The sequence below is a fragment of the Mya arenaria genome, chromosome 4 (assembly GCF_026914265.1).
Source record: "Mya arenaria isolate MELC-2E11 chromosome 4, ASM2691426v1".
Taxonomy (NCBI): Eukaryota; Metazoa; Mollusca; class Bivalvia; order Myida; family Myidae; genus Mya; species Mya arenaria.
This window is the reverse complement of record NC_069125.1, coordinates 38396939-38412676: the sequence shown is the minus strand read 5'-3', so window position 1 is coordinate 38412676 and position 15738 is coordinate 38396939. Positions and strand designations below refer to the sequence as shown.

The following is a 15738-nucleotide window of genomic DNA, read 5'->3' as shown; positions in this document are numbered from 1 at the left end:
GCAGTACTCGGTACTCACAGTCTCTGTAATTAATTCAATACAAGCATCTTGTAATGATTTCCGAGTATAAAAATGATAATCAAATTTAAAAAATGGACAATGCTATGCTTACGTTGTACTTACGCTGTGTTAAAGAAGTAGAGATACTTTCTTCTCGGTTTTCTTAAACTAGAAAAACGTTTTCCGGACAATTTGACAACGTTATCCTGGTCGTTTTGATAGACGCAGTCTCGAATTGCCGTGCACTTATATTGATCAAGTGGACATGTGCAAGAGGTTATGAACTATGACATACTGACCTAAATATGAAAAGGGGTCGTATGCTGATCATTTTGACCGCATGACTTATCATACTTTAGTTACCAATCGGATTTTGTTTCCAAGGCCTTCATGGCCTCTTATCTATTGACCTTAAAATCAGTAGAAGTCATCTCCCGGTCATGCCGAACCTCCCCATCATGTTTAAGGACCATACGCTCAACCATGCTATTGTTTATCAATCAGATAAGGCTTTTGTGACCAAGGTCACCGAAACCATGATCCAAGACCTTTTGCCCTCAAAATCAATAGGGGTCGTTTGCTATGGCCAACCTCTGTGCTAGGTATGAGGCCTGTATGAGAAAGTATACTCACGTTTCCAACCGGATTCAAGGTCACCCACGACAGCGAACTTGACCTACTGACTTTAAAATCAAGACCAACCCCCCTACCATGTTTGAGAACCAATCATAATCTATCAATCGGACAAATTAAGCTTTTTGTTTCCAAGGTCACCACAAACGTGACCTTTAACATCTTCGACTTCAAAATCAGCACCAACCTCCCTACCTCCGGCCTAAGGTACTCCAGTTACCAATCGGACACTATTTGGTCTACTGACAGACCAACCGAGAGATGGACATGTGCAAAGCAATAACCCCCCCCCCCCACCCTTTTTCTTAATAACCAAGTGAGACTAATCAAATATACATGTAGCTGCTTTAGAAGTTAGGCTATCTTTGCAATAGCCCTACAGACGTTTCTTTCCGATGGAGTAAAACAAAATTAATAAACAATGCTCTTTCCATGGGAGGAAAACAGCAAATAAGTGTTTCCTGTTTCCCAAACTACCCTATTTTTGCACCCTATTTTTCTTTAGGGATACATTTTGGGATAGTTTCTTGCATGGAAGATGCATTAGTGTACCAGACCAAATTGTGACAGTTTTTTTAGCTAAAAAATGATACTAGACAAAAAAAATATCCTGACCTACCTACCATATATTTTCCTCACTTAACTACCCACTAGAAAAAAATCTGTTTAGGGAAACTGCAAATAACAACAATAATGACCATTTACTAAACAACAAGGTGTTTTTTATACATTTAATTATTATCAGTACTTTATTTTTTATGTACACAATCACAGTTTTCAATTGTTTTAAACTGGTTAACTCTTCAAAGTTAGCCAGAACTCGTTTGATATAAATTTGAAATGATTTTATCTTATTTACAATATAACAACAACAAAAATTACAAAAGAGTAACAAAAGCCTTTTTTGTTTTAGAGATTAACAGTACGTTGAAAAAAAGAAGATAAGGTATCATACCATTTCAATGAAACAGTTGATTATAAACACCGGTTTTTTAATTGACAAACTTAACAATCTATATTAAATAATTTACGTGTATCATTAAGGAAATAGACATATCATAAGTTGAATATAAATCCTTTACTCAAAAATCTATGAAGGCCCGGTTTTATTGCATGAGGGCAGAGGCTAAGAAACAAACAAATATTGAAAACCACAATAATATTCTTGTTACAATAGAGTGAGAGATATAAAAAATTAAAATTTTAAAAAGTTAATGATGGTATTATATGGATCACATACATCTACAGCATTTTAAGTAAAGTCAGGCATATTTTTTTTCTTTATTTGAGTCAAAAAATAGTACCACAATTTTTTCTCATCTATTGAACACAACATCGTCAAAGAAGTGATCTTTGAGTTTAGATATGGTATTTCTTTTTTAATTATTTGATTTTTTTTTTAAATATCTTTTGGTTTATATCAATTTCTTTTGTATAGATTGTTTCAGACGGCTATATGCTGATATTATTCAAAACAAACATCTTTCAACTAAAGCAATCCTTTTTTTGACAATTTAAAATAAATAGAACACTATTCAGGCAGGGATGCAAATGGTTCATTAGTTGACAAAAGATGCAATATGAATATAAACAGTATGGGTAATCAGAAAAATATGTACAAAATGATATCAACTGTTTGTTATTCAATTCAATATTTTATCTGAAACTGTCATGGAATTGCCCCTTAGGTAACTAAGGGGGTGACGTTTCAAAAGATAACCATTTTCATAATTAGTACATACATGATTCATTGAGCAATATACTATAAATTATAAATACAAAATACATAATATTATATAAAATGTGCAAAATCAACAAAATTCTCTTTTTAACTATATAACAATATCATGAACAAAGCTGCCCAATCGATCATCATATAAGAATATAAAACAACACAAAATTTAAGAAATAAAAGATCTCTCATTTTTTTAAAGATTGTGTTACTTTGTGATAGTTTCTTTATATCAATATTAAAATCTCTTCATAAGTGTATTATATTATTCTTTTAAGGCCATTTTTTTTCATCATAAAATTACAATCACCACAGATACATGCCCATAATGATCAGTATCCGTAGTTACCAGGTAGTGTCGCATTTCAGGGGCTAGATTGACGATGCACACAAATTTACTGGTTAATGTAAGGGTTTAAATTACAAAATTAGGATGATTTTTTTGGTAATGCATCCAAAAAAATAAAACATGGTTATTAGCACTGCCTTTTGATCAGGAAGGTTTCTTTCGCAGATTTCTGCAGATTTGGATTTTACGAGGCATTTACTTTCTTCATATCAGGAGAGAGGTGAATGCAATATTCCGGATTAAAACGCAGTACTAAAAACACTTTTATTATATACATAAGTGGTTAAAATCGCATCCAAGACATGTAATAACATAATAAACTACATTTATTAAAATAACACATTTTTTTTTTTACGTAATTTTAACATTGCACAATAAAAACCGGTTACAACCTTACGTCATTGGAGTATTTCCAGTGGATTGGAATACAGCATACAGTATTTTGCAACACATATTGGTTGCAGATTTATGATTCATCTTTAATAAATAACAATATTTCACAAAGACAAACTACATTTAGAGGATTATCAAAGAACTATACATGTAGATTAAGTCTCTAAATGTGAATGTTCTTATGTGTTTTCGTGTAGTATAAGCAGTACTCTGATTCACTTGATAACCTTTGATTTAAAGCTGCACTCTCACAGATTTACCATATTTACAACTTTTTTATGGTTTGTCTTAGAAAGGGCAAATTTTTGCGTAGGTATCTGCAAACCAATGATATAAGACTGCTGACAAAAAATCAGATCGTAGATTTTCATATTCCCGTTCAAAATAAATGTTTTATGGCTTAAACCGTTACTAACGGTTAAAGAAAAATGCATAAAACATCATTTTTTGTACTTAAATATAAAAATCTGCGATCAGCAGTCTAATATAACTGGTTTCTATGGATTTTCGCAAAAAAATAAAGTTGTCAAAACATTCAATCTGTGAGAGTGCAGCTTTAAAGCTCTCATGACGAAAGTCGACAGATGTTTGGTCAATTGCAATGGTTGGTTCAATACCTAAGATTTTGGAGTTTTAAACATTTTGCCAAATAAAACATTTGGTCTTGTTTTTTTTTCAAAAGATGTTAAAAGTTATGAACAAACAGATGTAATTAGTGCTGAGAAATTTGTATTCTGTATAACTATTTTATTTGATCAATTAAGGTTACACAAAACCAAACCAAAGCACCTACTGAGGAACTAAGGGTTTTGATAAAAGGCTGAACACTTTAAACATCTTTAATCTAAATTTTATCTACATGTAGCTTTAAATGAACTAAAATCACAACTTTACCAACTGTCTTACTTTTTCCATTGACAAATTAAAGAGTTATTGTCTTATTTGACACACCGTCCGATTCAGTAATGCATGTGTTTTTCAATGAAGTCTCAAGCATCGAAACAGACTGAATCGGATTCGTTGATAATCACACATTTTTGATAGCCATAAAACTGTGAGGAAAACCCCGGGAAAGGCCCTAAATTATAATAGAAGTATAGTGCTGCTGTTTAAAATAAATCAAGTTTTCTTTATGTTCAAGTCATCAGATTGTTTTGTGACATATTAATCTGATATGTTATAATGTAGAAAGTAAACTTCAATCAAAATACAATTAAACGTAATTCAATCTTTATAAACAGTCACCCAACAACCAATCAACCAGTTGTTCATAATACATGGTAATATATTGGAATAGTATGTTAGTCGATTAATCTGTGGGGTCGTTTGTGTAAAGATACATCACATTTGCAATACCACAGATTAACCAACTATCATATAATACACACCTTTTTTCTGGTTTCCGTATTTCATTTTAAATCAGAACAATATTTTTAAAGGAATATAACAGTAATGATATAAATAGAAATATTATGAAATACATGTTATAAAATTGTATTGCTAGTGTCTGGTATATATTGTATTCATATAAAGTAAGACAAAAATAACAATATTTACAGCACATTCTACAGAAATAAAATCACTGGAGTTCTGGGCCCATATTCATAAAACATCCTATTTCATTTCTTCACTGAAGACATTTTCTTAAGTTAAGTTTTTAACTAATCGTATAATTTGATTAAAATAATATACTTCTATGTAATAAAATACATGTACTTTACTTTTAATTTAAATATGTATATTTTAGGACATTGACTTAAGTTAAGAAATGACTTAAGATTTTTATGTATACCTCCCCTTTGCACATATTCACAAAACAACCCCGTCGAAAATTTTGAAAACCATGTATTTAATAGCAGAAAGTGCAAAAATATTAAATGATTGATGAATGCTAAAAGATTTACTGTGGTTACTATGGTCTCATAAGGTTGAAATACCATGTTTTATGCTCATCTCTATAAAATCAAACTCGGTATCCTTCATAAGAAACAATGTTTTTCGACATTTATTCATCTTTTTTGGAACATTAAAACAATATTATTAATCTTATTTGGGGGTAAAAGTGCATCTTTAATCTTTGAACAAAGCTAAAATAATACTCTAAAATATTTCATGAATACAGGCCCTGCACATGTATTGTGTAAAATGCTTTAATGAGATCACAGATCACATGGCAACAAAGACAGAAGTTTAACAAGTTCCTAGAACTCATTATATACAACCAATATGGTCATAGTGTAAGAAATTAAGGTTAACAAGCTCTAGCCCAAATTTCTATATTCTTGTGTATAATACCATATAAACATACTAGCCTGACTATTTATATCTCATAGCAATTTTTAAAATGTGATCTAACGGCCCAAAGCGGTTAACTAGGTTTTTTTTTTCCTTCAAGCTAGTAATTACCAGTAAGATAAGCTTGTAATGCATAAGATAAAATAAATCTTCTGTTCTGGTCTGTAAAATGCACCAGTCAATTGTAACCATGGACCCTCCAGGTCCGGGGGTATACCAGGGGTAGCCGGGGAAATGGGCTGTGTTTTTACCTTTCAGAAGGCCCCGCAGTGCCGGATGACCGCGGTGGTTTTATCTTCGCTTTAAATATAGCAGGGAATGGGGCTTACCTAGGGTCCCTGGGGTGCGGGGGCATTTGTCGGGAATTTTACTATCTGTTCGTCCCCGCAGGGTGGTGATTTTAGCGGGGGTTGGCTGGACCGAAAGTCAAAGTCCCCGCTATTTCTCGGACCTGGGGGGGGGGGGGTTAAAATTGACTGGTGCATAATGTTATTAAACATATGTTTGTTGATGTATTTTCTGCATTTTAATAGAATTCAAAACAGCTAAAGGATCAACATTTCCTTCATAGTTGGAAGAGTTACTTTCCATTATTTAGATAATTATTTCGCTACTCATTCAAAATTTAACCCATTTTTTCATTTAGATTATAAATGTCAGCTAGGAACTCATGCTACATAAGTGTGGTTACTCTACAGAATATATATTGTATAGTCTGGTTACAAAAGGTGACAAATGAAGTTTGACACAACAATTACATACATAATACATGTAGCATGAATGTTACCACAATTATAATTAAGTATCATTTTAATTCTTAAGTAAACCATTAAAATAGGGTTGAATGAAATATAAGAATTAACCTAACTTAAAGATATTTACCTGTAAGAAAGGCAGATCACAATTTTTTTATTATAACCAGGAACATGTACATGTATGTACAAACAATTGAAGCTGACAGAATTTCTAAACAGTCATTATTTTTTAATTTGGCTTCAGTCAAAGAGACCCTGTATTAAATATTGTTAAATTTAAATCATGCATTTTATGAACTTGTATAATTGGGCTCAAAAAGTTGATGGGGTGGGTGCAAAAATGTAAGGTGTTATGAGCACAATTATTACCAAGGTAACCTATTTTCCCAAGGTAATTAAAACAGAGAATCTTATTAATTAAGGATATTATAAGCAGAGTTCATTCCAATGAATGTCAAAAATTACATGGGAAAACAGATCAGAAATGAAATGAAATATTATGTTTATTAATGCCCATTTAAATGCATTTGAATGGTAATACGGTAGCAATGAAAATAAAAAGTTAAAAAAACTCATCCAGAAAATATGTCAGTAAGTTTATCAAAGACTCGTTTACCAAAACATTTCCTTAACTTGTTGAATTAAATTCCTCCTTAAACAATGACTTCTGAAAGATCAATAATTTTTTTCATGTTACCAAATGATCAAAACAATGGTCAATATCTTTTTATTCGATCATTGTCACTTTTTAAAATACGCATAGGTTGTTAACAAGATTTATAAGAGTATAAAAAATCTTGCTATGAAACTCAATCATGAATAACTTTGTGGGGTTAGTGCTAGAGTATACCAAAACGTTTCTATATTTTTATATCATTTTATACCTTCTGGCATTAAAGCTGCACTTTCACAGATTGACAGTGCCTTCATACAGCCATATAAGATAACTTACAATAAAACAGATCTTAATTGTTTGGTAAATCGCCAATTTCTTTTTTTATTCTTAAAACGTTATTAACGCTTTAAGTTATAAAGAATCAATTTTAGAACATATATATGTGATTGACTCTTTTGTCAGCACTCTTATATCACTGGTTTCCAGACATTTACGCAAAAAATGGCTCATTTCAAGAAGAAAAACAAGTTGCCAATATAATCAATATGTGAGAGTGCAGCTTTAGCCCAAAGAATTTTGTTGATTTGATTTTTATGGAGCTAAATGTATAACATGCATAAAGTTATGTCGCTCATGAAAACATGCCAACAAAAAGGTGCACAGCACCCAAATGTAAAAGAAAAACTATAAATATATTAACAAAGTAACTAACAAAATTACTGGTGCATAATCTTGCCACTAGTATAATTAGTCAATAGTATTGCATGGCATTTGAATTACTGTAAATGTCCTATGAGACGCCTGTCTTTTTGAGAACTACCCGGTATACATGCAAATAAGAACCACTTTTCCCCATTCAGCAATCATATATAGATTTATAAATATGAAATACCGACTATGCTTGTAACAATTACCCATCACCTAGATGCTAGGCTAAGTAAAAGCCCGCGACTGACCAATCAGCCATCAGTATCCACTTAAGAATAGCTGTAAACACCCCCTGGTGCGTAAATCAGTATAATTGTCTGGATACATGGCTTCAATACACAACTTTTGCCAAGTATGAGAAATGTTTATGTAGAATGTAGATGGCGTGTAACCTCAATTAAAAGTTAGGGTATGGGTTTATATGCATGATGTCAGCAACCGGAGAAGATGCATTATACACTGCAAACAAAAAGCAGCGATGGTTTTTTTTTTCATCTGAACAATTTCATTTTTTATAGCTGAGAGTTAAGGTATATAAAGCATTGTTCAAGTTGAAGAATTGAAAAATATACCTCTAAAAAGACTACCTGATTGTCCATTAGTGCGTCTAATAGGAAATTTACAGGAAATTTTATGTTCTTCTGAAGCAGATGGGTTACAAATATTGTAAGGGTCACTAGGCCTCTATATTTAACATTAAGGATAATGGAATAGCTAGCTCAGTTATGTATCGGATACCTCAAAAGGACAGGATTTCAACGATAAGAGGATTCTGCTGAATCTGAGACCACATGAGAATATCTTGGGCAACTTTGGCGTCCCACTCCGACAGGCTACGAACACGTACAAGCATGTCCATAAGCTTGGCAAAGCGTCGTCGACTTGGCGTCATCCGCTCCAGGCAGGATACCAGTCTAGACTGAATCTCGTCAACAAGAGTTGGTCTGTCAAGTTTGCAACGGTCTGGAAACAAATGGGATTTTACTTAAAATGATAGTGATTTATTCACCCAAAACAGTTGAATAGTTACATTAAAAAAATTAATTTATATTCAGATTTTACACTGACCAATCAATATCAATTTTGACTGACTTTCACTAAACATTTTAAATAATCTCAGTCAATGATTTATAAAAACTTATATTCCAATAAACTAGTAAGACACAGTCATGTATAAATTGTAAAAAAGATTCTTATAAAAAATTTTTTTATGAAATATTGTAGCATTAAACAATGACTTATTTAAAATGAATAAGGCAAATCCTGTCTGAAATGTGAAAACATCAAAATTTAAAGAAAAATTAAATGTAAAGATACACTAGCATAATAATTGTGTCACATTTCATCAAAGCTTCCATGACAATTTTACACTGATGTATATATGTGAAAATCTAACCAGAGAATGTCAGCGCAATGGCCTGCAGGATGGCAATCTCCTGTTTACTCATGGCAAGCTGTTGCCCCGACCAGCAGAAAGAGAACACACTTTTTACAAAGCCAGGGTCAATGACAGCCTGCAGCTCTTCCATATGGAAGCTGTTTCCAAGTGGGCCTGTCACCACACCCAGGGTCATGTTGAAAAAGTTGATCCCGCCTAACATCCACACGTCAAACCGGGCAGCTGAAATGCAGGCAGCCTTATTATCTACAGAAGAACTGAATGGTGACCTATATAAACAGAAACAAGAAATGCCACAATGCAACCAAACCAGGCTTTCAATGATTGCCTGAAAAACTTCAGCCGTTATTATGAAATTCAGTTTTGACTGTTTTTCTATTTTTTGTAAAAGTGACATTGACCCTAAGGGCCCCAAAAGCAATCAAATGAAAGTCCTACTTTGAGCTCTTTCTATATACCAAGTTTGCTCACAATATATCAACACTAACTAAAGTTATTCAGTTTTTCTTCTCTTAATTACAGTGACCTTGACCTCTACCTTAGGGGCCAAAAACACACGAAAGGTCTCATTAGCCTTTTCCTTTATACCAAGTTTGGATGCAATATATCAACCCCGACTATAGTTATTCAGTTTCAACTGTTTTTTTCTTTTCTAAATAAGATTCTGTTTTTCCTTGACCTCTATCCTAAGGGCCCCAAATGCAATCACGCTATTTAATCCGTTAACATCCCAACATTGAATAGAGCAATGCTAATTTATCCGTTAACACGCCAACACTGAATGGAGCAATGCTAGTTAATCTGTGAACACCCTAACACTATATGGAGCACAAACCTAACAGCCTTTCAGCAGGTAAAATTGAATTAAGATCAGGTTCATGGTTTATTTCATAACTTTAATGACATGTCGCAAACCTGGATTAGGCATGTTGGACCAATTAAAGCATGTCTGGAATCCAACTCTGTCTGTAAAGGGATGTCATACGGACACCTGATAAGGCCCTTGGGGAAATACTACCGTACTCATGTATTTATTAACAATCGGATAACAAAGATCTTACATTTAATGAGAGCTGCCTGGTCATTCAGGTTCAGGTTGGTGAAGCCAGGTAAAGACTTGGCGTATTTGACAAAGCCCATGATCACAATTTCCATGTGAGAAACAAGTGAGTTCTGGATCTCCTCCGGATGTTGTCCTACCCTGTTTGCATCACTACCTGTGTTACCAGGCATTCGTGTACCGTTTAAACCATCTCTCCTTTCCGTACAGTCTGTTGAGTGATGTTGTATGGAAACCTCATCATGTCCTGTACCATTTTTCCCTCCTGTTTGTGAGGATGTTTTAGCTGATGATACTTCCTTCTGACGTTGATATTTTTGCTGAAATATATTTGGAAATATTTACAAATATGCCTTCTTTCACCCTTAGAAAAACAATAATTGTTTATGGATAATTCAATATTCAATATTCACATAAGGGTGTATACATTAGTGTTTCTTAAAGGCCTTTTGACCACAGCATCACACAGTGCTGCCCTTTAGACTGCTGGAAATGTGACTTGGGATTTGGGTGGGCTGTGTGCACACCCAGTTAAAGACGTCCAATGCATTACCAACAGATTTGTTCGTCTGATAAATCGATATATACAGTGGTCAAAGCACAAGCCCACAAACCAAGCACTGGAAAATGCTTTCTGAGCTACCTCAAATTGTGTATTTTTTATAGCAAGGCTTCTTGATCTTTTTTAATGCTAGGTGCTAGTGTAAATTTGGCTTTTTCATCCAAAAGACGAGATATAAGGTTTACATTTTGCTTGTCCCAAAGAGTTTGTTTAAAGCAGTTGACTAAAATTTACTTTCTTATTAAATGTAAGGACAAACATATCTTCTCAATCTTACAGCATATTGTTTGTTGATATGGTCATACGCTAACGAGTCTACACTCATATGCCAGCGTTGGAAAATTTCCTTATGAGCACTATAGAGCTGCCCAAGGATCTGAGTAGTTTCTGGGTCCAACAAGATATCTTGGGGTGGGGAATGGCCTCTCCGGCCACGTACAGGTGCTGATGTGAGGACTGGCCCACCCTCCAACCTCTTAACCTCCATTATATCCTGAGTTCGCTTCTCATGCGTATATCGTCCTGTTTTGATTGCTGAAATAGAAAATGGAAAGTGAAATATACTTAATACAAGTGATTAAAACCTTATCTATAAAGCTAAACAAAAGACAACATTTTACATGCATATATATCCCAAAGGCCTTCTGGTATTACTGACTTGATCACAGGGCATAACATAATTTTCCATTTAACAAAAACAGAGAAAAAATAATCTTTCTATAAGCACGCACACTCAAGTAAATATCATTCCAAATTAGGAATTAACTGATAGGACTTACATACAAAACTGTTTTTAAAAGTACAGGTACAAACTCAGCTACACAACTAACCATCCTTTGACATGCCAACAGCCAGGCATTTCTTGTATCTGCACAAAGCACAGTTGTTTCTGCGCCCACTCTGTATTGAGCAGTTGTTGTCCCCGTTACATTTATACTCGATGGGCTCCTTCTTGAGGCTCCTGCGGAAAAAACCCTATGGGAGAAAAGTTAGTTTTGTTATAATTAACTACTATCCCACATGCAAGAAAAAAAGAAAATTGTTGAAAACTGACATAAACTTGGTATTTATGTGTACAATGCATTGAAACTTACAAACTGAAGTACCACATGGTTTACAATTTATTTAAGTTTAGCAGTTATTTCGTATTTTTCCATTAAAAAAGTTTACTGGGTATGTCTACCTAGTAGAATTCATTCCTTATGCGTGATTGGCTAGTCGATGTTATCACGTGATATTACAAAGTTAGGTATATAGCTTATATATATACCACTCATTTAGAGTAATCCTTCGTGGCTCAGTAGATACAGCGCTCGACTGCAATTTGGGCGAAACGGGTTCAAACCCGGTCTCTGACACAATTTTTTTTTACATTTTGGTACTTATTTTACAATTAGGTACATGTATGATATAAAAGCGTAACACAATTTATTTAAGAATTGTCCTGAGATTCATTACAGAAAAAAACTTTTTTTGGTGCCAATCTGGTGTACAGTCCCTTTAAGATCATGCTTCACTGAAAACTTCAAAAATCTAAGGCACTTGATTAACTTTACAAGACAGGAAGAGCACCACAAGCAATTGCTCTTACATTTTTTCAGTTGACAAAAGGAAATAAATTAACAAATATTTTATAAAAGTGATTTATCTTACTACACAAGACTGTGCAGTATCCTCTACAGAGTAAATAATCCTAATATCTCAGAAGGTCTTTGACTTATGTTAAAATAAGAAGAAAACTTATATGGAACAAGAACATAGTATAGCAAACACTTATGTTCATTTGTTCTTTTTTCCAAGTCAAACCTGAGGCATAACCCAATAATATTAGTAAGAGTTGCACTGTTCGATACATGTGAGTATTGTATCTGGCAACATGGGTACGTAAGTTTTATTTAAATACTTTGAATGCATTTTTTAGTTATAGCGAGGGTTAAAATTTAGCAAAACAACAATGCTGATGGCGACACCGAGCTACAACACTGCATGTTTTGTTTTTCTGATAAACAGACAATCTTAAAGCTTAAACCTTACTTTGCAAGCCTCACAAGTGTTTGCTCCATAATGGAATCCTGATGCATGGTCACAACAAACTCTGCAAGGTGGCAACATATTTCTGAGCCTCCCAGGTTTTGACCGTCCAGCAGGTATAACCCTGTTGGTTGACTCTGGACTATTGATGGCACTTTCGTCAGGCACTGAGTCTGGTACAATGTCAACTACGTCTGACTTTGGTATCTCTTCCAGAGAGAAATCACTCGGGAAAGTTGTACTATCTGGATTTAGGCCTTTGAGAATCTCCGCAGTGGTTTCAGAGGGCTGGCTTTCAGTCTTTGAGACTGAGTTGTTAGATTCTGCGAAGGTTGAGTTGGAAAATATGCTATCTTGAATTTCAGACTGGTTGCCGGAAAAAAACGTCAATGGTGAATGATCTGAGTTCTGGGAGGCATTACCATTTGTACTGCTTTCATGCGATATGGAATCGGTTGTATAAGATGTGCCGTTTGGCCTTTCTACAAATGATTCCGAATACAATCTTTCCCGTATGGATGAGATAATTTGGCTTGTGAGCTGAACGTCCTCAGGACTAAACTTTCTAGATCTGATCATAACATCTTCAAACACAGTGCCACTGGAAGGAGATAGCTCTGCTTGCTCTCTAAAGCTACTTTCTGGGATCTGTGTGAAAATTCGCGCATTAGAAGCATCCGAATTTGGACCAGCATGTTCCTTGAAGATGTGCTCAGCATCCTTTGGCTGTCCACTGTGTTCATACATGTCAATATTCGAGTTTCTGTCAGAGTATGTCTGTCATCAGATAATGTCCATCCTGCCTGAAATGTGTACATACTTATAATTATACTATTATTTGTATGAATGATCGTATTGCCATTCTACAAAATAAATACCACACTGAAAAAGCTGATGATGAAAGAACATCTTTGCTGTACCTGTGATGGTATTAGGTCAAATCATGATGGTACCTATCAAATATATAATTCTGTTTTGTAATGTGTATCACATGGGTAATAATATGCCAACTGGTTTACAAAGAGCTAGTGTTTCGTGGTTGTGGCCACAGTTCTGGAAAAGGCAGGAGTTCAGATTTTATATACTATAGTTACCATTGTCGTCAAAAGTATGCAATGTATTAGTGTGTGTTTGGCACATGAAATCATTCTTACAAGCATACACAGGGTACCATACATTTGTTCCATGGAGTGCATGCAACCTCTCGGTAAAATTTTGGGGGTGCAAGACATTTTATGTGGGTGCAGTAAATGAATTATTGCTTTGGGAGGATATAAAACACACATTTATAGGAACAAAGAACTGTAGAACAAAGAACTGTATATTAAATTTTTACAACATTTAATCTTCAGCATTGAGAAGTTACCGCCTCTCTGTCATTTTGTCACATTCTCTACCAAAATCAAAGAATCTTTTCTTTGACCTTGTTTACAGACAACAAATTTCATAGACTGTCTTTCTTCTATAAAATCATTTTGATTTGTACATTTCACAGCATATTAGTTGTAAACCAGTTGCAGAATATGCCAATTTAAAACTACCACATGACCTGAAATCTGCTTAGCTTTAATGAAGGTACATTAAATTTAAAGATCACATGCCTCTTTGGTCATCTTCAGCATTGTTACGGTGGCTAACGAAAAGTTTATTTTTAGAAATTCGAACATCTGCTTCAAATTGAAAAACATAAGGATCAGTACGATTTTCTATGTACATGGCAATAAGAGGGAGGTAGGGATTACAGAATTGCTGGGGATTAGAAGAATCCAGTATTGAATGTTTATTTTTTTAGACTAACTCCAAGTCCACCTAAATGGCCGTCAACAAGTCTTTTGACGATATTTTTACTATGGCAGACTCTATACACAAGAAATGTCAAATAATAAAAAGTATCTCTGATAGCTCATTATTGTTGCTCCACTAGTTTAAAATAATAGAAGTGTTATACGGGCTTCTAATCCCTAGCTAGTCCATATAAACAGCCACTTCCGAGTCTTTGATGATTTTTTATTTGGCGACTCTACGCGTCCATATCCCACTTGTCGTTTTCCTAGCCAAGAATGACAGATCCCAGCACTAAGTATATCGAGCAGGAGATAACAGGCACAGCTAGACGGTTTGAAATGGTGATGCTTCATTGACAGAAGTAGATCTAAATTAAACTTATTATGTGTTTCATTAAACACTTAAGTGTAATAAGTAAAAGATATTGGCTAAAATAATTAAAGTGTAACTTTTGTGTTTTTATTTAACAGTAAAGTGTTAAGTACTGTGGAGTACCAGTTGACAAATATATTTTATATTGGTATGGATCAGTCGACTTTTGGCGTTAAGGGAACAAAATGAATATATCCAAATGTTAAAACAGTTCCCTATATGCGCATTATTGTGGCTTAGTCCAAATAATTGTACATTTACGGATTTTTTTTACATTTTTTGATATGGCAAATCCTTCACCAGTATAACACGTCTATAATTTTAGACTATATTGTGGCTTATCCCTAGCTGAAGGATTTGCCATACATGCCTCTAGTTAGTTAACCAGTTCCATATTTATTCAAGTTTACTTTTGTTTCAGGCATTTTAGAATAACCTAGTGAAAATAAGATAATTCCAATTGTATGACCTAAAATTGAAATTATGTCATTTCCACTAGCTTACATAAAAACTAAAATGTGATAACAACAAAAAATCGATCTGTGACATAAATGGGAACAACGATTGTACTGAACATTTATTGTCATTTGTTTCAAAATTCCTAACGCAACGCAGAACTGGATGTATACATTCATGAACAAGTGAAAATGAAATGCTTTGACGCTTGAAATATGCTCAAAATGAAACAAAACGTACTATCAAAACAATTTGAGCTGTGAATCTTCAGGTAGCAGTCAACTATTTCGCGGAGTATCAAGGATTCGTACAACGGCAATATCGTACCAAGATACTTCGTACCATTATGTTGGTGATATAATACTAAATACATATCGAAAAGTCATAAAGCGTTAAAATCCTCAATGCGTATGATTATAAATTTTGTTTTAGATACTTATATGAATAAAATGTGTTTTGTGTTTGTATGACTGAAAACGATCAAACTGTTTAGGAAACCTTTTCGTCCGGAAATGAAGTGTGTTTTTTTTTTCAAGAATGACATGAGCAATACTGATGTATTTCCGATTGAAATTTCCTCAGGTGTAAGTTT

The 15738-nt window shown here is 34.0% G+C and overlaps 1 protein-coding gene across 2 annotated transcripts; it reads right to left on the bottom strand.

Moving 5' to 3' along the window:
• Nucleotides 1–3192: 3192 nt before the first annotated feature.
• LOC128232162 (nuclear receptor subfamily 1 group D member 1-like) lies at nucleotides 3193–15436 on the bottom strand. 2 transcript variants are annotated; one of them, XM_052945567.1, is made up of 8 exons: nucleotides 15387–15436; nucleotides 12537–13336; nucleotides 11333–11477; nucleotides 10780–11036; nucleotides 9942–10260; nucleotides 8878–9102; nucleotides 8220–8444; nucleotides 3193–7940 (listed from the first exon to the last, which is right to left on the bottom strand). In XM_052945567.1, exons 2-7 carry the CDS (start codon nucleotides 13278–13280, stop codon nucleotides 8221–8223), a joined length of 1914 nt encoding a protein of 637 aa, XP_052801527.1. In that variant the 5' UTR covers nucleotides 13281–13336; nucleotides 15387–15436; the 3' UTR covers nucleotides 3193–7940; nucleotide 8220. The 2 variants fall into 2 exon arrangements, with proteins under 2 accessions (XP_052801527.1, XP_052801526.1); XM_052945566.1 differs by having other exon boundaries at nucleotides 3193–8444.
• Between the last annotated feature and the right edge of the window lie 302 nt (nucleotides 15437–15738).

Bases quoted from the DNA above. Each gene is read 5' to 3' on its own strand.
- LOC128232162 (XM_052945566.1), bottom strand. From the start codon at position 13,280: ATGTATGAACACAGTGGACAGCCAAAGGATGCTGAGCACATCTTCAAG. The intron at 9,103-9,941 runs GTAAGATCTTTG...CCTGCATTTCAG, and splicing joins CCAGGCAGCTCTCATTAAAT to CTGCCCGGTTTGACGTGTGG. The intron at 8,445-8,877 runs GTTAGATTTTCA...ATTTGTTTCCAG, and splicing joins CATTGCGCTGACATTCTCTG to ACCGTTGCAAACTTGACAGA.